The sequence below is a fragment of the Vicia villosa genome, linkage group LG5 (genome assembly GCF_029867415.1).
Source record: "Vicia villosa cultivar HV-30 ecotype Madison, WI linkage group LG5, Vvil1.0, whole genome shotgun sequence".
Classification (NCBI taxonomy): Eukaryota; Viridiplantae; Streptophyta; class Magnoliopsida; order Fabales; family Fabaceae; genus Vicia; species Vicia villosa.
In genome coordinates, this window is record NC_081184.1 from 156790850 (window position 1) to 156815437 (window position 24588).

The 24588-nt window shown below is 33.9% G+C and overlaps 1 protein-coding gene and 1 long non-coding RNA gene across 43 annotated transcripts in view; one reads left to right on the plus strand and one right to left on the minus strand.

Moving 5' to 3' along the window:
* The window catches only part of LOC131603384 (uncharacterized), a 36997-nt gene extending 22983 nt beyond the window's left edge, over nt 1-14014 (plus strand). For 10 of the 42 annotated variants that reach the window (XR_009284318.1, XR_009284322.1, XR_009284320.1 and 7 more), the window contains 5 exons: nt 9881-10018; nt 10162-10290; nt 10396-10478; nt 12005-12265; nt 12607-14009. This is a non-coding gene — a long non-coding RNA (uncharacterized LOC131603384). The other 32 variants (XR_009284354.1, XR_009284356.1, XR_009284325.1 and 29 more) reach the window with 28 other exon arrangements.
* A 1472-nt stretch (nt 14015-15486) lies between these two features.
* Nucleotides 15487-17462, minus strand: LOC131607907 (amino acid permease 3-like). Its single transcript, XM_058879860.1, has 4 exons — nt 16937-17462; nt 16634-16848; nt 16416-16549; nt 15487-16256 (listed from the first exon to the last, which is right to left on the minus strand). Exons 1-4 carry the CDS (start codon nt 17251-17253, stop codon nt 15594-15596), a joined length of 1329 nt encoding a protein of 442 aa, XP_058735843.1. The 5' UTR covers nt 17254-17462; the 3' UTR covers nt 15487-15593.
* Nucleotides 17463-24588: the final 7126 nt, after the last annotated feature.

Genomic DNA, 24588 nt, shown 5'->3' on the forward strand with positions numbered 1-24588 from the left:
TGGAAAAGATTCGTGTTCTTTTGAAGTTTGATGCATGTTTAGCCATTGATGTTGAAGGAAGAAGTGGCGGTATTGCGGTTCTTTGGAGTAACAAAAGTAATTGCAGTGTTATGAATTTTTCCAGGAACTTTATTAATCTCCATATTCAAGATGATAACAAAGGGGAGTGGAGACTCACATGTTACTATGGGTTCCCGGAGAGATGTGTGGAATATGTTACGAGACTTACGTGATATGGCCAACACTCCATGGTGCATTATCAGAGATTTCAACGACCTGTTATCACAATAAGATAAGAGAGGCAACCGTTCGCATCCTAATTGGTTGTGCAACGGGTTTCGTCAAGCTGTAAATGAATGTGATCTCACTGATATATCACTTGAAGGCTATTCGTTTACATGGATGAAAAGCCGCGAAATGGACCATATGGTTGAGGAGAGATTGGATAGGGCACTTTCAAACTCAAGTTGGTTATCAGCTTTTCCTAATGTCAAACTTGTTAACTTGGTTGCTGCCCACTCTGACCATAGTCTTATTCTCCTACATAGTGATCCGATTCAAGTCTCGCATATTCGGCGTGGGTTTAAGTTTGAAAATTGTTGGCTATTGGAAGGTGAGATTGAAGAGGTTGTACACAAGGGGTGGTGTAATGGAGAGAGCACCGATTGTAGTTCATCGTATTTCGACATGTACGTCGGAAATTGATAAGTGGAACAAGATTCGTAGGAGTAAAGAGAAAGAGGTTGTGGATGGGTGTCGAGCAAAGATGGAGTATTATCGTATGCATAACGACCAGACGTCGGCAGTGCGGTACTTTGAGGCGAAAGCTGAATACAACAAAGCCCTTGTGAAGGAGCATGCTTACTGGAGACAACGTGCAAAGATGCACTGACTGAGAGAAGGTGATCTTAACACAAAAAATTTCCATTTGTCAGCCACTGCCAGACGTAAGTTTAAGAAAATTGAGGTCTTAGAGAACGACAATGGTGATGAAGTAAAGGACCAAGAAGCTATTTGTGGGATAGCGAAAGATTATTTCACAAAGTTGTTTGAGGAATCGGTTAGCTCTTACGAACCGGTGCTGAAATTCATTCAACCTACCATTTCTAATGATGACAACGACATGTTGTTAGCTCCGATTAAAAGAGAGGAATTGTTTGAAGCGGTCAACAACATGCATCCGGACAAATCTCCAGGTCCTGATGGTTTAAACCCGACTTTCTATCAAAAAATGTGGCATGTGTGTGGTGATGATATCTTTGCAGCTGTTAAAGTATGGTTTGAAAGAGGCTCTCTTCCTGCTACCATTAATGATACTAACATTTGTCTAATCCCGAAGTGTGCTAGTCTCTCCAGTATGAAGGACCTACGGCCTATTTCTCTTCGCAATGTGATTTACAAAATTATCTCAAAGCTCCCTGCGAACATAATGAAGAAGTGTCTAGCCAAAACTGTGTCGGAAGAGCAATCAACATTTGTGGAAGGAAGATCCATTCTTGATAATGCCATGATAGCTATCGAGATTATCCATGCTCTTAAAAGGAAGACTAGAGGTAATAAGGCTCATTTGGCTCTTAAGATTGATATGAGTAAGGCTTACGATAGAGTTGATTGGGTTTTTTTGAGGTGCATGCTGAGCAGAATGGGTTTTGCAGACAAATGGATTCAATGGGTTATGATGTGTGTTACAACGATTAACTATTCTATTATAGTAAATACGGAAGATGTTGGACCAATTCAACCAGGAAGAGGATTGAGACAAGGGGACCCACTGTCCCCGTATCTGTTTATTCTTATTTCAGAAGGACTTTCTGCTCTCATAAAAGGAGCGGTGGCTAAAGGCGATATTCATGGAGTACATATATGCAGAGGGGCACCTAGTGTGTCCCATCTGCTTTTTGCTGATGACTGTTTTTTGTTTTGCAAGGCTAGTATATCAGAGGTGACGAATATTATGGAGATTCTAAAAATTTATAAAGAAGCGTCAGGCCAAGAGGTTAATTTGAATAAATCGGAAGTATTCTTTAGTAGGAACTTAAGCATACCAACTCAGGAGGATATAGCCCATATCATGGCAGTGCGTCATGTTCTAGGTACTGGTACCTACTTAGGCCTTCCGTCTATGATAGGGAGAAGTAAGAAGGCTACGTTTGAGTTTATTAAAGATAGAATTTGGAAGAGAATAAACTCGTGGAAAGGGAGGTCTTTATCTAAAGCGGGAAAAGAAGTCATGATCAAATCGGTTTTGCAATCTATTCCTTCTTATATCATGAGTATCTTTATTATTCCTGATGGAGTGATTAATGATATCGAGAGAATGTTGAATGCTTTCTGGTGGGGGGGGGGAGGTAGCAACAATAAGGGTATCAGGTGGATGGCGTGGGATAGAATAGCTTGTCCAAAGCGGGAGGGTGGATTGGGTTTCCGTGATCTTCGAGCTTTTAACATGGCTATGGTAGCAAAGCAAGGTTGGAAATTATTAACTTTCCCTCAGACTCTTGTTTCGAGAATTTACAAAGCAAGGTACTTTCCAAAAACTTCTTTTTTTGATGCGTCTAATGGTGACAATCCTAGTTTTGTTTGGAAAAGTATCTGGCAAGCTAGAAAAGTGTTAACTCTTGAATGCAAGTGGGGGATTGGAGATGGTAGTACTATCCCGGTGATGGGTGAACCGTGGTTACGAGGTAAAGTGGAGGGATGTGTTAAGGGGCCTTAACAACGAGGTGTGTATGACCTTAAGCTTAATCAATTGATTATTCCTAACTTGAAACAATGGGATGGTCATTTGATTCGTAGTTTGTTTGATCACGCAGATTCTGAGGATATTTTCCAAGTTTCGTTAAGGGAGGAAGTGCAGGAAGACCGATGGATTTGGAAGGAGGATCAAAATGGTGTTTATAGTGTTCGATCAGGTTATAAGTTATGGAGAAATAGTCAAGAGCGGGATGTGACGAGTGGGTGGATAGGAATTGGGGGAGACTTTGGGGTATCAAAGCACAACCTAGAATCAAACACCTCCTGTGGAGAATCTGTAGGGATTGCTTACCGACACGTGTACGTCTTCGCCAACATCATGTACAGTGTCCATCAGAGTGTGAATTGTGTGATAATGTAGTGGAAGATGCCTGACACATCTTATTTGGGTGTGAAACTACCATTAATTGCCGGAGGATAGCAGGTTTGTATGAGATTATTATATCCCGTCTTCACTCTTTTCATGATGTTAAATCTATTATTCTGGATATTTGTACCAATGAGGATAGCCGGACTGCAGGGTGTTTTGCTGTTATGTTAGATGTGTTGTGGAATAATAGAAATAATGCTATCTGGAATAATGAAAGTGAAGAGGCATATACGCTTGGTTTGCAAGCGCTTTATAGATGGCAGGATTGGGTTAATGTGCAAGACTGGAAGCAAAATGGGGAAATGGATCAAGCCCGGTCAGTTTGGACTCCACCAGATACAGGTTGGTTGAAATGTAATGTAGACGCGGGATTTAGTAATAACCGTGGTACTATTAACAGGGGCTGGTATGTGAGAAATAATCAAGGTAATTTTATCTTAGCAGGTTCGGCGTGGGACTTGAATTTTCTTTCTGTTGATGAGGCAAAAGCTGTGGCCCTTAAGGAGGCAATCCAGGGAGCTAGTTTAAATCATTTTGAAAGTGATTCCCTTCGGGTTATTCAGTCTATTCATTCTACCCATACCGGAAACTCTGAATTTAGTTTGATTATTTTATCTATACAGAGATTGCTACAATGTTATTCAAACTTTGAGGTTAAGTTTATTAAGCGCCAAGCGAATATGGTTGCCCACGTGCTAGCAAAGGCGGCCCATTATTGATTTAGGCGTATAAGTTTTAATGTACCTCCTCCTTGTATTGAGCATATTTTAATTAATGAAATGTGTTAAGTTTACTTTGATAAAAAAAATAATAATAATGAAACTTATATATATGCAATATATTAAATAAGATGTAAATTTATATCAATACAAACTATATAAGGCAAATATTGAATATACAAACAAATATAAATGTAATTTGCTTTAGCATTTAAAATAAAAACTATTAGTATAGCTTTTATTAAATTGGGGAAAATGGGGTATATTTTTAAATGGAGGATATCTTTAGTAATTTTTGTTATTAATTCTATAGATCACAATTAAAGAATTAAATAAACTATTTTTTTATAATCAATTAAATTAACTTTGTAATAGTTTTAAGGGTCATGTTAAGGAGTGCTAGAGACACTGGTTGAGGATTTTAAATATAAAAAATATTTTTTAAATAAATTAATTATTTAAACTTACAATGCATTAAATACAAGTGTTTTTTATTTCTTAACATAGTCAATTATTTTAATTTTTATTATATTTAATAAAAAATAAATAAATTATACTATTTTAAACTCTTAACCAATGTCGGTATTGGTTAGCATTATCCTAGTTTTAAAGACCACTATGGGTATTTTATTTCTTATAAATTTATTTATTTATTTCACACATTAAAAAATTGTAGCTAATACAAAATGAATATGAGTTGTTCTAATTATAAGTGTGTCATAATTATTAAATTGAGTGTTAAGATTTTTTTAATAAAAAAAAGTAATAATTTCAATGTGCTTTTATTAGCTACCTCTTTAAATAAATTAAAATTATATTGATTAATGGGTTTATTCTCATATTTTTATATTCAATTGATTTAAAATGTACTATGATTAAAAATGTGAATTAAATATCTACCATTTTTTCTCATTAGAAATTTTATTATTCTAATTTTATTATTTTCTAAAAAAAGATCATTTTTACAATAAAAATTGGAACCCATTGTAAAAGACATATAGGCGTGTTTTGATTTTCTCTCCCTTAAACCATATAGGCGTGTTTTGATTTTCTCTCCCTTAAACCATATAGGCGTGTTTTGATTTTCCCTCCCTTAAAAAAGTTGTGATTCCCCATAGAGAAACCCATATTCCAAATTGCATCTCCTCATGCTGACTTGGGCATGGAATCTTCATACTATTTCATATTATCATCTTTCAAGTGTGGTTTTAATGCGCTTGAATATCGACGCAAAACTCCTTCTTTTACATATCTAAACAACGATGTCTTGCAAATACCCAACACACGAGATAAAGATAGAAGATTTCTATGCTTAGATAATAAAATATCACACATTTTCTCATAATCAATATCAACTCTTTTTCGACCACAGTTTTTTGTTTTCTTATGACAAGCATCTCCAGTTTCACACAGTTGTCTCCAAATTCGATAAATAACAGCGTTAGATACCGAAAATGAAGAAGCTATCCTGTTAACAATTCCTTTTTCAAGTTTTCCATTGTAACTTGAATGTAACAATAATGCAGAAATGGGTTTTCTTTGATTGTTGTTCGGGAAGTGTCGTTTTCCTCCGAGTGAATCTGTTTCATCATTGATACAGTCTTCTAAAAAAAAGCAAACACAATCAATTTAATTAAAAGATTTTATATAAGAAAACAAAAATTAGAATTGTAAAAAAAAATATGAATTTTATATAAGGAAATTATAATGTAAAAAATCAATAAACTTGATGTAAAAACAAATATAATCAATTTAATTAAAAGATTTTATATAAGGAAACAAAAATTATAACTGCAACAAAAAACATGAATTTTATATAAGGAAATTATGATGTAAAAAATAAATAAACTTGATGTAAAAAACAAATCAATAATCTTCAAAAACAATTAATGTAAAAAATCTATACAGTGTAAAGAACACCAATTAATGTCATAATTATTATAAGGGTGGTTCATCATAATAAATCTATAATATAAAAAAATTGCTAAAGGGTAATGGTGTAAATAGTTAACTCATATTTTTAGAAGTTACACAATTGTTGGACATTTAATTAGGTTTATGAAATGTGTTTTTTTCTTATAAAAGAGAATGGAGGGATTACATAAGAATAAGTTTCAAATTCTTTCAAATTTTTATAAAAGAGAATGGAGGGAGTACATAATAATAAATTTCAAATTCTTTCAAAGTTATATTGACCAGATATTCACGATATCGTCGACTTCATAAGATCTTGCTGTGTCAAATCGCATCAATTTTACAGTGTCAAATCACATCTATTTTACAGTCCTATGTATTCACCGGGATGCGGATCCACTAACGTTAGGGCGGGAACTGCCCTCTGCAGTTCAATCATTTTTGTCCATTAGATCAATCAGAATGCCCATATTATGACACATGGCTACAAAAACATTAAAAAAAAAAGTAATCCAAAAGCCATTGTGTTCTCTCTACTTGCTGCCTCATGACCATTATAGCAGCCACCGCATTCGTGACTTATCATCACCGTCTCTCTGAAACTCCAGTAGCCATCTTCACTCATTTGCCGCTAAATTAATCTGCATTACTTCTATCAAAATTTTGTTCTACTAACAACAATCATCAATACAATCCAATTAAAAGAAAATGAGTGAAAACTCTCAAAATGGTAACCCTTATAGCAGATATAAGGTCTTTTAGATTTTCCTGCTAGAGCTTATGTTTTGGAACACTTTTGTCTCCTTTGATTTTTCTTTGAACCTGCAAATTTGGCAACCTGATTCTAAGAGTTTTTCTATACTCTTTTTATTTGTTATTTCTGGCATAATTTATAATTTGATGGAAGTAGTAAAATGATATTGGGGTCATGGAAAGTAGTAGCCAATGATAATGGATGGCGATGGAAAAACAATGGCAGCCAACAGTTTTGGGACGATGAAAAAAAAAAAAAAAAAAGAAGGCGTTTTGGATTAATTTTTTTAATGTTTTGGTAGCCATGTGTCATTATATAGGCATTCTGATGGATCTAATGGACAAAAATGATTGAACTGCAGAGTGCAGTTCCCGCCCTAACGTTAGTGGATCCGCATCCGTATTCACCGGTTCCTTTTGCAAATAAAAACCAGAAAACACAAATAAAACAAAACCCAAAACGATGTCAAAATAGATCTTTCTCCTGGGTTTCAAAGAATTCGACAATCCTTGCAAAAAAATGGATGGAAAATTCATCTACTACAATGGGAAAAACAGGTTCGGATACATATTGGGAGAGAGAAAGAAACAAGGGAAATTTCCAAATTGATATCTACTTTTGTTTCCTTTTATGTTCTGCTCAAATCATTGTTACTTTCATTGCTGTTATCTTTCTTGAAGTCTTTCACAGGTATTTGTTGACTTTGGAGTCTTCTCACTTGCAAATATTTTCCATTTTAACTAAAAAAGAAGCTTTTTTTTTGGTCTCATATTCATGCTTCTTTTGTGTTTGATATAATGCTGCAATGATTTGTTTAAAATTTTGGAGGCATTAAATGTTCATAAACTTATGATAGGTATTTATTAACAATCTATGTTGAAAAACAATTGGTAAATGAATCTGATCAACTCTTTCTGTTTTTTGTTTTCTTGATATATTGTTATCAGATCTAATCACCTGTGTTTGAAATGAAGTTATTGTCTGTGAAGCATTGTTGATCAGAAGGTTTTGGAGATTTCTCTGTAAATTGCGATCCTTTTGGTAGGATTTGTTACTGTTATTTGTATCATGGGAAGAAAAGGGTTGTTATTTCATTTATTACTGAACTGCTTTGTAATATGATGCTTGTAGATTTGTTTACTTCTGATCCGACAACGACTGCTATTTCTCAAATCATAGATACCATTGGTGAGTTCACGTTCTGTGCTAGTGATGTAATTGTGAATAAGGATAGCTAAGGAACTTGGTGCTTGTATGGAAAGAATCATGCCGGTTTTGATGTTATGAATCGCGAAACGAAAGATGCAAAGTTACTTGCTCTAGAATGTAGCAAGAAGAGCAAGTTTTATCCGTTAATGAATTGCAGGTCCATTGCGAAACGATTAGAAAATCACACAAAGGAGAAAGTTTTAGTTTAATATCACAAAATTTCTACCTTCAATTTTACAAGTTTATATAAAAGATAATTAAATACCACTAATGAAAACTTTTTTTATCATAAAAAATCTTTTAATAGAGGACACTTCTACAATAATTTTCTTATATTATTTTTTTGTCTTGTTAATATAATAGCCGTGCATGACACCATGAACACAGTTTCTCTTACGAGTGGAGAAGAGGGAGGTTGTGATGGTTAAAGCAAGAAGAGGCAGTGTGAATGGCAGTGAGTTGGAAGAATGAGAAGGAGAAACCGCTATCTCAATTCACCAATCTTCCATTTGAACACGACAATTCACACCCAGTTGAAGATGGTTGTGATGGAACAACAGTGCGTTCTCCCAATTCTGACAAATCATCACAAATAGTTATTCCATTTCAAACTCAAGGAGATAGCCTTTCTATGGTATTATTCTCTCTTGCTTTTCTTTTTGTTGGGTCGCTGAAATCTGCATTCAGTTATGAAAAATGAACCTGGAACTTTTTTATAGATACAAAAAGTTATTTATGTGGGTTATAGCAAGGTTACATTGGTTTAATGTCTGAGTTCTTTTAGAAAAGTAAAATTTTGGTGTTAAAGGCTTACTAGTGCTACTGTTAGTTTTCTTTTATTTTCATAGCTCTAATTTGGGAGTTCTTTCTTAATGCTTAAATATTTAAAACCCAACATTTGGTTTTATATTAACTTTTTAGGGTTAGGATCTGACAAATTTCTCGTGGAGTCTCCTTACGTTGCATGGGAACAATAATTTTGATGGTAACAATAGATGCTCATTTTATCTTTGATCTTTAGTATTGGAGTGTTATGTGTGTTACTTCATTCTAAATTGTTCTAACTATATGCAGTTTCTAGCAGTCCAGTAAATGTTCCTCAAGTCAAGTGTGGTATACCTTTGTTGAGAAGGAAGCTGGTAATTATCAATGGAGTCAGGTTTTGGTTAATCTCATTATTTCTATTAAATTATTTATGGAAAAAATAAATCCTGTAAGCTAAAGTGCGCCATTGGAATTTCGTGCAGGTAAGGTCTTTGTTGTCCTCTCTTAAGTTTAGTGTAATGAAGATCTCAGTCGAGGATGCTTTTGAAAACCAAATATTGTTATACTTGAGTGCTACTCAAAATCGTTATACTGTAGGTGATAAGAATGAATGCTCATGAAGGTATTAAGTACTGCTATAACAGGCCTTGTTCAATATATGTTGGTAAAGCACCGCATGAATAAAAATTAATGAAAATGAGATCCAATAAGTTACTTCAGTTTAATTTGTTTTTAAAAGTGATCCTGTTTTGTTAAGTTTTGTTATGTTGAGCTAAAGAATGAAGGTGTGATGATGCAGCTCAACTGAAAATGCTCAGGCGCGCTTAACCTAACTCAAACCATAAGTAGCGCTTTCCTTCCACGATTCAGGTAAGCTGGTACTCACATTCCCAATGCACATCAGAGTAAGATCATTTTTTCCTCTTGTTTCATATATGCTGGAGAAACAACTTACATAGAATTTGCTATAGTGGTATAGTTTTGGTATGCATGTAATGTATTGACTTATGATATGGTAGGGATGTTGGCTATGATGAAAGGTTTACAATTTATATTTCAGAGACCATACCATGCATCAATCTTGAGAGTGATGTGGACAGTGGCTTAAGTAGAATGAACTTTAAGAAAATGGTTTTCATTTTAACAAGTTTTTATTTTTTATTTTTTTTATCCCCATCTCTTTTTAGAAGACTTTAATGACTATTGCGCAAATACTTTGAAGAATATAAAAAAATAACATTTGGTACTAATATTTCTTGAAATCATTACAAACTTACCTAAATGCTAAATACGTTATCAGTTTTCATCGCATGATCTGGATCAACAATTAGTTAGTAATAGGTGTGGGAATATGATCTCTACATATTTGATTCTAACACATGCATTTTTTACCAGCTCAGATGAAAAGTTCTTGTATTTTCATCTGCAAGAAGTTTAGTTGATTCGGCGGCCCATTCTGCCACAAATTCACTTCATAGAACTGATTGGCCCAAGGGTATGAAATTCCATCAATCTGCAAAAGTTCATGATATTGTAAGCTTTTTCTACAAGCTTTATGATATATTTTTAAAAAGCTGTAAAATGAGAATGCTCATTTTCATTTTGTCTGTTCGGCACATGATGTGTGCTTAATTATTTATTTTGATCTTCTTTTGTATTCCTTTTTTTTTTTTAAGATGCCAGTTGTGTTGTGTCCTGAGGATGATGGCTTTCGCAGGCTTTACTTTTCAACTATCCTTAGTGATCATTGGATTTCCCTCTGTCTGGCACAACAGTCAAGTCTTACTGTCTGTCAATGTGTTGGGGTAAGGTAACTATAACCGTAGGATTGCTTTTTTATGATGTTTATGTAATTGTAAACCATTAAGAAACCATCCTGACCAAACTCTGCACATTTTCATCAAATACAGTGGACAAGTAAAACGAATCACCTCTGCGGACTCAAATTTTTCGTGGAGCCTCCTTACGTTGCACGGGAACAATATTTTTGCCGGTAAAATTAGATGCTTATTTTATCTTTGATCTGTATCTGGTAACATTAAACTTGCCGGTCCATGAAAGATTGTAGTACTTGGTGGCTTTTTGACCTGGCCAGGTTCACAGACACTGACTTTTAAAATCTGATACATATATTTTTATATATAATTCTTTTATGTAGTCAGTTTTGCAAGTTTAATCCGTAACTATTTGTGACATTGGAGCGTTGGATTTATCGTCAATATAATTTTGAAAGGACTTTTGCATGGCATGCTGTAAATTGGATAGTCACAAAATTAATAGGTTATGTTGAGAGCTGCATATCGTTTTTTAGTGGCAGTCATTAAGAAGCGTAGGTAGTGGGTTTTAACATGTATATATCTCTAATTATCGTTAGGCTTAACTATTGAACTTAACTATGAAAAAATGGTTTCAGTTTAAGTTAATTTTTTTAAAATTAAATTTAAAGAAATTTAAAAGTTTTGAACTGGATTTATCCGGTGTGGGACAGGTTGAACTGGATGTATCCAGTTTGGGATAGGTTTGTTCAGGTAAATAGTTTAATATCTGGGTTTTGGCTTTACCGCAAAATAGACCGGTTTTGATAACCCGGGGTATTAAAATATTGTTACTTTTTCACCTTGAATTTTCAAAACTTCATTGTAACTTAAATTTGGTAATTTTAATGTGTCTCCATGTCCAAATCAAAATCAAGGATAAAAGTACAATTTCCAAATTGAACTTTTCTTTTGTTTCATTCATTTCTTGAAAATGGAATCATATAAATGCGTTCATCTTCCTGCTCAAATCATTGTTACTTTCTCTTGCTCCAAAGGAGTTTTCAATTTTATGGCTGTTATCTCTCTTTCTTTCTCAGGTATTTTGGAGTCTTCTCACTTGCAGATATTTTCCATTTTAACTAAAACAGAAACTTTTTGTCTCATTTTCATGCTTATTTTGTGTTTGATATATTGCTGCAATGATTTATTTAAAATTTTGGAGACATTAAATATTCATATAGTTATGATAGTAATTTACAAACAATTTTATGTTGAAAAACAATTGGTAAGTGAATCTGATTAACTCTTTCTGTTTTTGTTTTTTTTATAGATTTAGTCACCTGTGTTTGAAATGAAAGTGGTTGTCAGTAGAAGCATTATTTGATCAGAAAGTTTGGAAATTTCTCTGTAAATTGCGATCCTTTTGGTAGCATTTGTTAGTGTTATTTTTATCCTGCCTCCTACATATGCTCCCCCATTCGACTTGCAAATCATCTTTAAAAATTTTAGGGTGTACATGACTCCTTCGCCCTTAATTTGATATTCTAGATCGTTCGGACAACTGCGAAGTTTCATGTTTTAATAATTCTTATTTTATCTGCTGTATAATATTCATGTCATGTCTGATAATTTTTAAGAGTTTGGTTGTGTTCTCATGTTCTAATAATTCTTATTTTATCTGCGGTTATTGTGCTTTTTAGATTTTGTTTCTTTTTTGTGTCAATCAACTAATGTCTGGGTGTCTTGCCCTGTGATATTGTAGGTTTTGAGGGAATCTCTTGAAACTTTGATGAAACTCTGTATAGTATATGTTGCTGAAGAGCCTTTCCTAGCAAAGCCTACATCCAATGATTAGGGCTTAAGAAAAGTGGTTCTATTGACTAAGCTTGCGGCAGCTTGAAAGGTCAAGGAGAACGGGGAAGAACATATGCGGGAAAGAGGCAGCCTGCAATTTTTGAACTGGATTTATCCGGTGTGGGACAGGTTGAACTGGATGTACCCGGTTAGGGATAGGTTTGTTCAGGTAAATAGTTTAATATCTTGTTTTTGGCTTTACTGCAAAATAGGCGGTTGTGATAACCTGGGATATTAAAATATTTGTACTTTGTCACCTTGAAGTTTCAAAACTTCATTGTAACTTAAATTTGGTAATTTTGATGTGTCTCCCATCACTATATGTGCTTGATTGAGAATATAGTCAGTAGAATAAAACACTGGAGCGTAAACTTCTTGAGTTATGCTGGCCGGCTTCAACTCATAAGGAGTGTCCTATTTGCAAAAACAAACTATTGGTGGAGTTGCTTGCCCTTGCCCAAGACTATAATAAAGAAACTTAATTTTATTTGCGTACGTTTTTATGGACAGGTCAAGGAGACATGAAAAGCAAATCCCACATTGCTTGGAAGACTGTTTGTGCGCCAAAAAACAGGGGTGGTCTTAACATGATATCGATTGAAAAGTGGAATCTTGATTGAAAAGTGGAATCAAGTTCAGCTGATAAAACTTTTGTGGAACCTTAGCCAAAAGAGTGACAACTTGTGGGTGAAGTGGGTACATACATACTACATCAAGAAGGAAACTGTCATGACAGTTGGTATTAAAACTGAGTGCTCTTGGATTTTGAAAGCAATCCTGAGCCAAAGGGCAGATTGTTCAAAATATGAACTGTTGGCATGCTGTGCAGCAGAAAATCAAAGTAAGGGAGATCTACAATGAAATGGTAGAGATGCAACCAAAGGTTTTCAGTTTTAGTTATAATATTTGTGTCAGGTTGAACTGGATGTATCTGGTTTGGGACAGGTTGAAAAGTGTCAGGCAGTCATGAAAAGTATCCGGTTTTAGCATTGGTAAATGTTTCAAAGTGAGAGTTTTCAAACGCATTTCCAACCTTGTTTGTGTATCACCACCATTTGCATTTAGACCTTGAGTTTCAAAGATAACTTCCGAAGCAGGACAATCAGTTATAGACACTGTCAAACAGACTCAACATTAGTAACAACAGCTGCAGGTGCACGAGGAGGATGACCATGGTGGTTTGCACCATAGATGTGTGGTCCAAGGAGTTTGTAGTGCCGGTGCAGAGCTTGTTCATCTGAAGAGAATTATTTTTTTTTTGTTTATTTTAATTTTCATCCTCCCTTCTTCCGTGTGTATGATATAACACAGTAAAGAAATATATAAGCAAGAATAGTTATGTATGAAATATTAGCTAAAATGATTTCCTAGAGGAAAACAAATGCATAATGCATAGGGGTTAATGCTTCAAGGTTCGCTTAGTCCTCCTTTCCTGTTATTTTCATATGCCGTTTGAGTTTTTCCAAGGCTTAAAGTCTTGTAACACGAATTTGAGTTCTTCCCTTTTGAATGTTAGTTTCAATGAGTTTTCTTGATATATGTGTTCATTTGAGAGTCATTGTTATTCTCATCAATTGGTTTTATGCGGGTACTGGTTCTGATACATTTTGGTTGTCAAATTATATTAATAAAAAAAACAATCCTCATTCAACTGCTGCATTTTCTTGTGTTATGCTTTTTCTTGATGTTTTATCCAGACCTTGTGTAGTTATCATATGCATTATCTATATGTTTTTATCCAAACCTTGACAATTAATCTTTGCAACAGAGTATTAGTTCATTACAGGAGAGTTGCAATGTTGCTGCTCACGTCATAAAAATTGCTTTAGTAATAAAAAAAAGTCCCACATCGTTTTCTTTCGAAGTCATTTTAGCGTTATAAAACTAAAATTTAAGACTTAATTAAAATAATTGATGAATGTCTCTATTAAAGTTAGCCAGTGTAAAATTTCCCCTAAATTCCATTCACTGCACCTGCCAAATCTTCTCTAGCCAAACAAATCCAAAACAAAACAGATGGCATTAATCCACATCGCAACACTATATATATTTTCACCTGCACCTGCCAAATCTTCTCTAGCCAAACAAATCCAAAACAAAACAGATGGCATTAATCCACATCGCAGCACTATATATATTTTTTTGAAACAGCAAAGAAAGGACTGGCATGAGACATGCCAGAGTCCATACATTGAATAGTACAGTAAACATACCAATACAACCCAGCCAATATTATGTAATGAATTTTGACAGAAGCCTAATAACAGAATACTAACTAAGATTGCACCAAAGCAGCTATAAATCAACCCCTGTAGGAAACACCAAAATTAAATGGCAGCAGTACATCCTTGCCCCAAAATAATCTATCCAGCACCTAAAATTAAAACACGATCACTAATACTGCTGAAGAGACCAGAGTTATTGCCGAGACCAAGACACCTCGAAACAACGCCGAACTAAATGATGACCACCGTCCAGAATCTTCAACCACCAGAACATAATGCAATGCTGCCTCTGATGACGAGTGATAAAATGCAAAAGCTGAAAGAACGGAAGTATAAACAGGATCACGACCGGAAGCTCTATACGAACGAAAACTCCAAGACAAGCAGAACCTGAAGATCTTAACCAGACCTCTGAGTTTAATTTTTTACCTGATTGGCTTAAATTCTGAGCGATCAAACCCATGGACCTCAATCTCACGAAATATCTTCATATCAAGAATCTGTGTTCCCCCCAGGTTGCACTAATATATGATACCATGAGTCAAAAAAGCTTGAAAAGGCAATGAAAACCACACTATCTTGATGACGTGCAGAAATTTCACTAACTGCCTATGTCAATTGGTATTTGATGTTGCAGGGAACCTGTTTCTAAGTCTCTTACTTGGAGAACAAATATCACATCACTTAAGTAGCTCACAATCAGTTGGTTACTGCTTACAGCAAATGCTGACTTGAGCACATCTATTTAAGATTCTTGAATAACATCAGTCCAAGGATTTGGTTCTTTCAAATAAACCTGGACTAGTTTATATTTTGGAGTATCTTTATTAGCCAAAAATGTAAAAGAAAACTCAAGCACAAGGATTATAATTGCAATCTAAAAACAATATCAAATATAAACAAAACTAAGCAACTCTAAATAAACACCAACTCAGACTTGAAACCAAGAGATTTTAACACAGAAAAACAAAAGAACACGGTTCAAGCATTTCACCGAACACTTGATGTGTATAGCACAAAACGATAAATTCAGCAACAATTCTTCAGCGATTCATAAACCACAACCTCCAACAACAATGAATAATATCACAACAACGATTTCACACCATCACACCAAACCCTATTTCATCCACTTGAAATATAAAAAAACAAAAGAACATGTATATCAACAAGCAAACTATAAATTCCATTAGAATTGCAATAATAATCATACATAGAGATACCTCATACCAAATGCAAACTAATTAATTATACATTAAACTAATACTTAATTTATATCGAAAAACTAAATGGTTTGTAAACCATCAAATCGGTAATAACTGCAGCAAAACAAGCAACTGCAGCTCCTATCGAAACAAGGAGAAACAGAGTACTAAGCATCTTAAGAAATATCCATTTTCTGCACCATTTGTGGATTTTGTCTTCTGCAATATATATCTCCAACGGAAAGTACATGTTTAACGGCCAGAATACCAAAGCTCCTATCAGCCCCCCAACATCAGTGAAGAAGGGGAAGATCGTCGAAAAGAGGGTTGTCACCACCACAAAAGCGGTTCTGGAAACCAACCGGAAGCCATTGATTCTCAAAGGAGGAGACATCATTGGGATTGAAATCTTCACTTCCGCATTGACAAATGAACTGTGCGGGAATAGCCGAGCCGCCGTTTGCTCCACGGCTGAGAAAATCGGCTGAGAGTATGTTTGATAAACCCCTGCTAAATGCAATAGGATTGCACCGTTTGCTACGTCCAATAGCCAAAACGGATTTCGGAATCCAAAATCGAAATCCATTAGCGGATTTCCGGGGCTGTTTTCACCCAGCGCAGCGTACACCAAACTTCCACACGCCAAGTAGTACATTGTTGTAACGGCAACACTGATTAACATAGCTGTTTTGACTGATTTTGACTGTGGTGGAGGGGATTTCATTTTCTCCTGTCATAATAACAATACAAACTTCAATTTAACAAGATATTAAACAGAGTGTCACAAAAAGTTCAATTTAACAAGATATTAAACAGAGTGTCACAAAAAGTTCAATTTAACAAGATATTAAACAGAGTGTCACAAAAAGTTTTTGTTGGTTAAGATTACCTGAATTTCTATCAAAATTTGGAAGTAAGAATATCCAAATGCAATGTTTCCTACAGCAGCAAAAACTCTCCAAAATTTTTGGTTGGGTAACACGTCAATTCCAGTCCAGCTTCCTTGGATATCTCCCCTGTTTTCTGTGTACAAATTCAAATCAAAATCAGCAGCTAATGGTTGAGTAGAAGATCAAAATTGCAAAAAGAGAAGGTTGTAGAAGATACCTATAATCTTACTCACACCAAGGCCAAGGCCAATGGTTGAGTAAGAGAATGACATCACTGCAGCAAATACAGAGAACCACCACTGCTTGTCCAATTCTGGAATTTGGGAGAGAAAGATTTCCAAAATACCAAAGGAAATCATGTAAATGATTCCTTTGATATGACAAGGATCATCTCCCCCACTTCTATGCAAACAATTGCATCTGATGATTGCCCTGTTACACAAAAAAATAATAAGAAATCAACTCTGATCACCACATAGTTCAAATTAAGGAACCTTAAATATTTTCAAATAAAACTTACATAATACATGTAGAACCAGAAATGGTAGAAGAAATTGCAGCACCAAAACGGTTAAAGTATATAAAAAATTTATAAAACTTCACTCTGGAATCTCCCAAGTGTACTCTAACAGCATCAAGATAACTAACAGACTCACTCTTGAAAAGAAGATGGGTTGTGTAGAAGGTAGCCAAGGCAAAACATAAAACTATCAAAGGGCCAGCAATCCACCCAATCTGTACAAAAGACCATGGTAAGGAAACCATGGTCCATGCAGATGACAAAAATCCCCAAGCTAATGTTATCAAAACTAGGCTAAGCTCTTGCTTTCTCATCATATCAAACTAAGAAAAAATTATTTTGATTGAGTTTGTTTTTCAAAAGAGTCCCACATCGTTTTGGTAACAAAATAAGATAAAGTTTATAAAACACATATGTTTGATAACTAACGAATAACTACTGACGCTAGCATTGAACATTAACTTTCCAATATATAAACTTGTCATAACGGGTTGTTCGGTATAATTAATGTACAGTTGAGTCATATTTTTTAAACAATATATAAATATTATTGTATCCCTTAAACGATGCAGACACAAATCAAGCCCATATTATCCCTAATCAAAAAGACCAATCCAATCAAGCCCATATTATCCCTATTTTTAGCGACCAATCAAGCCCATATTATCCCTAATGTATCCCTAATCAAAAAGACCAATCCAATCAAGCCCATATTATCCCTAATGTATCCCTATTTTTAGCGACCAATCAAGCCCATATTATCCCTAATGTATCCCTATTTTTAGCTAGTACTAGTATTTAGTCAGTGGCGGAGGAACATGGGGCGGGAGGGTGCTGTTGCACCCCTCAAAAGTTAAAAATTCTATCAAATATGCTTTATCAATTTTAAGACACCTCTCATAATTTTTATATCATTTATATTATCATACATTAGCTTTGGTTGTTTTATTTCTAAAGTTACAAAAATGGATCTAAAAAGTTCTTTTAACTTTATTAAGATACTTAATTTTTATATAAAATTAATTTATAAAAATTTATTATCTTTTAACAATTTAAATATATTTGAGTAAAAAATTGTTGAATCGTCTATATGTATAGACAATATAATTATGTTGATCCTATTGTTTTTTCTTACAATTTTTGTAGTTTTTTTGTAGTTGGTGTTAGACTTAAACTAATTCATTCAATTTGATTTTAGTATTTTTTTTATGTTAGCAATGATATTAAATAGTTAATTGTATTAGTGATAGAATAATTTATTTTTAATTCATTGTATTGAAATTAATAGTTAATTTGTGCATGTTTCATCAAATTTATATAAAAGTTAAACTCTTATCCTTTAATTAATGCAATTTAGAAATGATACAATAATTTAATATTAGAAAATTAATAGTTTTTTAAACAATAAGCATCTAAAATAAAATAAAATAATATAAAAATATTATGAATTTTGTGTTTTTGTTTTAGAAGAGATACAATAATTGAACATGCAAAATTTGATGTTTTTTTTATGAAAAAAAAATCTAAAAAGTATAAATTATATATAATTGTTATGAATTTTAAAAATATTGTTGCCCCCCTTATTATTTTAGACAAGATCCGCCACTGTATTTAATTACTAGATCTGACTGGCACATCCATCAATTTATATGTCATTAAATGAGAGCACCTGTGCCAATCTATTCTCAATGTAATAAACGGCTGGTTTGACGGTTTAATTTGGAACCGGATCGGTCTTATATTGCCTGGAAACCACTACTAGTATTAGACAGTTGAAAAGACCGGAAAACATATAGAAAATCGGTGAAACTCTAAAAGATCGGCCAGGGCCGGCCAGTATATATTGAGGCCTAATGCGAATTATACAATAAATTTTTTTAATTATTGATAATTATAAAATTATGAAAGTAATATTTTATTTTTATTTTTTTACACAAAAAGTAATATTTTATTTAAAAGATAATTTTTAATTTTTTTTAAATACAAAATCATTTATTAAATTATCATAATTAATCTCGTTTAATATTTTATTTTCATCTGACAAAAAAGTCAATCATTTAATTTTTTCTGAAATGTTGTTGATTTTAAGTAAAAAAATTATTAACTTTAATTTTAAAAACTTCTTTCTGAATGCAACAGTCATTAGTCTATAAATAATTAAATATTTTTAAAATAATCAAGTCTATTTATATAATTAGACTTGATTGGTGGATAAAAGTTTCAAATCTAAAAGTTGCTTCTCTTCTCTTAATGCCTCACATTTTTTAAAATGTATATTAATTGTTGTATTATTTTAGTATTTGGATAATTATCCTTAACCCATTCGATTCTATTTGTCAGTATATTTGAATGACCTAGATAAAAATATTTTAATTTCAATATCAGTAGATTTTTATATATTATTATTAAACATAAAATAAAAAGTACTATTACAACATTCAAATATGCTATAGAATGAAATATTATTTTAGTATATTATATATGAGTTTAAAATGATTTTTGAAAATTTTATAATCTTTTTGAAAATAATTTCATTAAATTATTTTTGTTTACAAATAATACTTTCATTAAATTATTTTTGTTTACAAATAATACTTTCATTAAATTATTTTTGTTTACAAATAATACTTTCATTGAATATAAGGGTTTAAAAAAAATGGAAATTTAGAGGCCCTAGGCAAAGGCATAGTTTGCCTACCCCTAGGGCCGGTTCTGAGATCGGCTGTTTATGCGATTCCGTAGTTAAACCTTGAATTTTCTTTTATTTTTTTTACATGTTCATTATTTATTTAATAAGAATATTATTTATTTAGTAATATTTAATTCTGGTTAAACCCGTTCAGACTATTAAACATTGAATATTTACTCTTATTAATTTAATGATCAATTCATTTTTAATTATCTTGAACTGTAAGTCCGTTTGATGTGTTGTTCGAAACGTTAGAAAACTAACACGATAACTACACTTTAGAAAAATAAAATGAATCATATGATTTATTTTTTCAGTGATGGTGCAAAGATAAAATGATGTGTTTATGCGTTGATGTAACATGATTTATGATTCTTACGATGAATTGATATGATTATGCCTTGATGAAATATGACATATGTTTCCTATGATGAATTGATGCCGCTATGATAAAGAGGTGTGTATTATGAAGTATGTGATTAAATTATAATGATTGCATGAATGATTATCATGTTTTATTGTGTTGGTCATGTTTTACTGCGTCTTGATTAGCAGTGGTCATGTTTTATTATGTTGTTGCGCATTATGCATTCATGGCCTATGTTAGGACTCCGGTTTAGTGGCGAAAAGTGATATGAGAAATATTTGGATCACAAAGTTGGCCTAAGAACAAAATTAGTTATATATATATATATATATATATATATATATATATATATGAGTAAATTTTATCTAGGTTGGGGTGTAAACTCAAATGGAGGATGAGGTGCAATTAGGTACAAAAGACTGATGGTGTGGGTCAGGTCCAGTTAAGTGGTCTACACCACGACCAACTACAGAACCAGCTATATCGAGTTGGTAGTCATGGAGTTGGGTATAATACGTGGACGTATGGAACAAGAATAATATCGGGTACAAGGTCGACTGTTGGGGTTGCACCTGCAAGGCACTCTGATGCCAAAGTAAGAAAGAGAACAAAGGTACAATAGAAAGTATGAAAATTTGGACAAAGTTTGGATTTCCTTTCTCTCTAGACGTAGAGGGATATTTATAATATTCTCATTGAAGTAGATTGGGTCATGTTATATTCGTGGGCCATGGCGTAAATCTAAGGCCCAAAACATAGGCATCCATTGACTAAGTCTTGACTAGCTGTCCGTAAGGAACTAGTCATTGTCGAGGACGGGAGACAAGCGTGCTCGATTAGTCCTTAGTTGTGGGAGGTTTGAAGCCAAGCTCGGTCGAAGAGGATTTGCCCTTTAGCTGGATCGGTGGATTGGGCCAATGCTTATTGGGCCACCTCATGCTAGTGAGTGGATTGGGCCTATTGGACAATTAGGCCAGTCTAGAGCAGGAGTCCCTCAATTCGTTACTTCTGGTCGTGGAAGTGATGACTTAAGGTCGTCAGGAGCGGGCATAGGCGGCCCTCTAAGAGGAGACGTGTTTGTGGCCGGATAGAATAGTAGCGAAGAAGTGGACTGACCGGTAGACTGGGAGATGAACAGCTGTTGGAAAAGTGAATAAGTAACGTGTGTGTGTCTGCCTCGCGTTTTGTGCCGCATTTAATGCGCCGTGATAACTAGTCTAGCCTCTAGGGTTTAAGGTTTAATGATGTTTTTTCCTTTCCCGAGTTGAACGTGCAGGGCACATGAGGGTTTTAAGTGTCTATAAGTACTGCGAACCGTTTCTCATTTGAACTTTTACACACTCCCTCTGCACTCTCAAATCCTTCAATTGTCTGTCGCTTCCTCCATCGTCATCTCCGCTATTCGCACCTTACCCTCTTACGTTTCAAGCTTTCTTCCAATCATTCAAAGTAAGCAGGACCAGCTTATTAAGGATTAAAGATAGCTCCGGAGTCGTTTAGATTTTTTCGTTGAATAAAGGGTCTTGCTCTGATATGTACCATCGGGATGAGATCGTGTGATTTGAATACTTTAATTGTTTGAGAACATGATTCTATGAGTTACCATTAATGGTTTGAAGTTGATTTTGATATTTAAATAACGAATGATGAAACATGATGGATAATTTTTATTTTATTTTAATGTTGAGATTTGGCTGCATGATATTCGAATTTATGTTAATGTTTCAAAAGAAAGCTTAATTGTTATTATGTAAAGAACCCGTGTTACGGAGCAAAATGTTTTATGATGATGTGACACTCTTGTTGATTCTTGTATTTTAATAAATTGATTTAAAATTACTCGCGAAACATATATTGGGTAGAAGGGTGTTCCTATATTGTCTCCAATCAGAGAAAGTGTGGAAATCTCTTAATTGAATCAATCTTGGATAACACATCAGCTAATTGATTATTTCTAAATATTCTGTAGCTGGAACACGAGATTCTTGTAGCAATAAAAACGCCCGATTCACTTGACACATAAGCTTCTGCAGACAGGATGTCATACCAGACATGTTGTGATATCTTGTTTGACATGTTGGAGTCTGAACGCTAGGTCATCTTGCATTTCTTTCAACATGTTCTTGCTCAGTATGTTTTACCAAAATGCATGCCAACCTCAGAGAAACTACAGTATCCAATATCGATTCAATCAGAGATATTCACATTTTCTATAATTGGAGATAATTTAGGAAATGTTGGATTAAAAACCTATTTTCTTGGAGATCAAGCACAGGCTAGTCGCGAGGTTCAATATGAAAGTAAAGTATAGAGGGTTTCATAGAGGGGATTTGGTTCTGAAGAAGGTTACTGATCCAAAGAAGAAGGGGAATTTATCTCTGAAGTAAGAAGGGCCTTTATGGGTGCGGTATAGATTGAATAACAAGGCTTACAAGCTAGAAACACTGGAAGGGGTAGAGATACCAAGGGCATGGAATGTAACCAACATTAGGTTTATTTCAGCTGAATTATGTAATGAAATAATGAATAAAATGCAGGGTATATGTAGCATCCTGATTTTCTATTTTATTTATTAAATAGCGATTTTATTATTAGTATAATTATTTAATTATTATTTTCTATGATAATTATTTAATTGTGTGTTATTATGCTAATTGAGTTATTATGTTATTAGTAGAATAATGAGATAATAGCTAATTGGGCCTAATAATTGAGAATAGAAATAGTATGAGTGAGTGTGTTACCAAGCCTGTTAACTTAAGAGAAAGATAGTAAAGAAAATAGGTTTTTAGAGACATAACATTCATTTGGAAAAAGAAGAGAAAAGAGAGAGCTCAAGAGAAGGGAAGAGAAGGAGGGGAAAAGAGAAAACTAGAAGAAGAAGAAGAAGAAGAAGAAGAAGAAGAAAAAGGAGATCTAACCTAAGGTAAGGGGGAGAATCCTCATTATTATGGGTATATATGTATGCAATGGATAGTGGTATTCTTAGGTTCTTCATCTCTCTATTTTCATAATTTTCAACATGTTAGGGTTAGTGTAGAATCCATGAAATAGTTGTTTTGAATCATGTTAGATAGTAGTAAATGGATGTTGTTTGATAAATTGATGAGATATTTGCTGTCAATTGATGTATAAATTGTATGTGGGTTAGTGGTTGTTGTATGAGGGGAATGGGGAAGAAAATAGTGATTTTTGGGTTTTTACGCAACATGAGTCGACCATTACAAAAGGCAAGGTCGGCCTGAGCTGACCCGCAAGGGCGAGAATATGTGTTTTTCAGCGAGCAGTCGACCGCTGGAGGTCATGAGTCAACCGTTGCAGGGTATGCTTCGACTCATGGGTCGGCCTGAGTGGACATGCAAGTTATCCAATTTTTGACACATTTTGTAAAGATCGTAACTTTTGAACTAAAAATTCATTTTGCGTGTCGTTCGAAGCGTTAGGAAGCTAATGCAATAAAATTTATGATAGAACTAGGTTTGTTGGCATTGTATGATTTAATTATTGTGTGTTTGTGTAAATGACATGTATTTATGTATGCTTATGTCATGAATTAATGTTATATGTGGATAACATGTATTGGTATTGTTTACGTTGTGTTAATTGTGGTGTATAGAATTGATGAATGCTATTAGAATGCATTGTTGCTGTTGTTTACATGATGAATGTATGTTGTACAATTGGTGGATAATTCAATACGTTGAATCATGGTGATATGCTTTAATGTTAAGATTATATGGATAATTCTTAATTGCATACGTTTTGGTAATTGTATGTATACACGATACTTGAATTTAGAGAATGTATATGTTGTTTTATGTGATTGTTGAGAATGACATTGATTGACTTGTATGCTATATGTTATTTGTGATTTGATAAATGTTATGTGGATGTTTTATTGGTGATGTATGCACGTTGTGCAACATTTTGGTGGATAATTCGATGTGTGTGAATTATTGTGATATGCGATAATTAAGGTTGTGTGGTAATCTTAATTGCATATATTGTGAGTCTCGTTGCACATGCATTCATGGTGGCCTTGATCCTTTGAAGGGAAATAGAGGTGACGAACTATATGTTCTTTGGTAGTGTGCCCATGTGGGGTGTGAGCTATGATGAAGGCCTTGATCCTTGAAGGGGAAATAGAGGCGTTGCTTTGATCCTTTAAAGGAAATAGAAGTGTGGCTTTGTTCCTTTGTGGATCGGAAGCAGTGAACTAAATGTTCATATTTTTAGGGCTTTGGTCTTGTCCGGATCGGAAGCGTGGCTCTGGTTCTTGAAAATGGAATCGAGAGTTGTGAGTTTAATGTTCACATGTTACCACATGCATGAGTCGCATTAATTGCATTTGGAGTCACATTGATTTTTCTATGTTATATTTAGATTAATGTGTGCTTATGTGATAATTGGAGATTTGTGTTATGTGCAATAATTGTAGAACTCATTAAATTATGAAGTGTGATGAATTTGTTGGATTGTAGTGTACTATATTCATTATACATATTATATATACTCATTATGATGTGAATTCTCACCCTTTTGCTTGAATCATGTTCAATGTGACATTGTACAGGTTCCGACGGGTAGTGTGCTTGC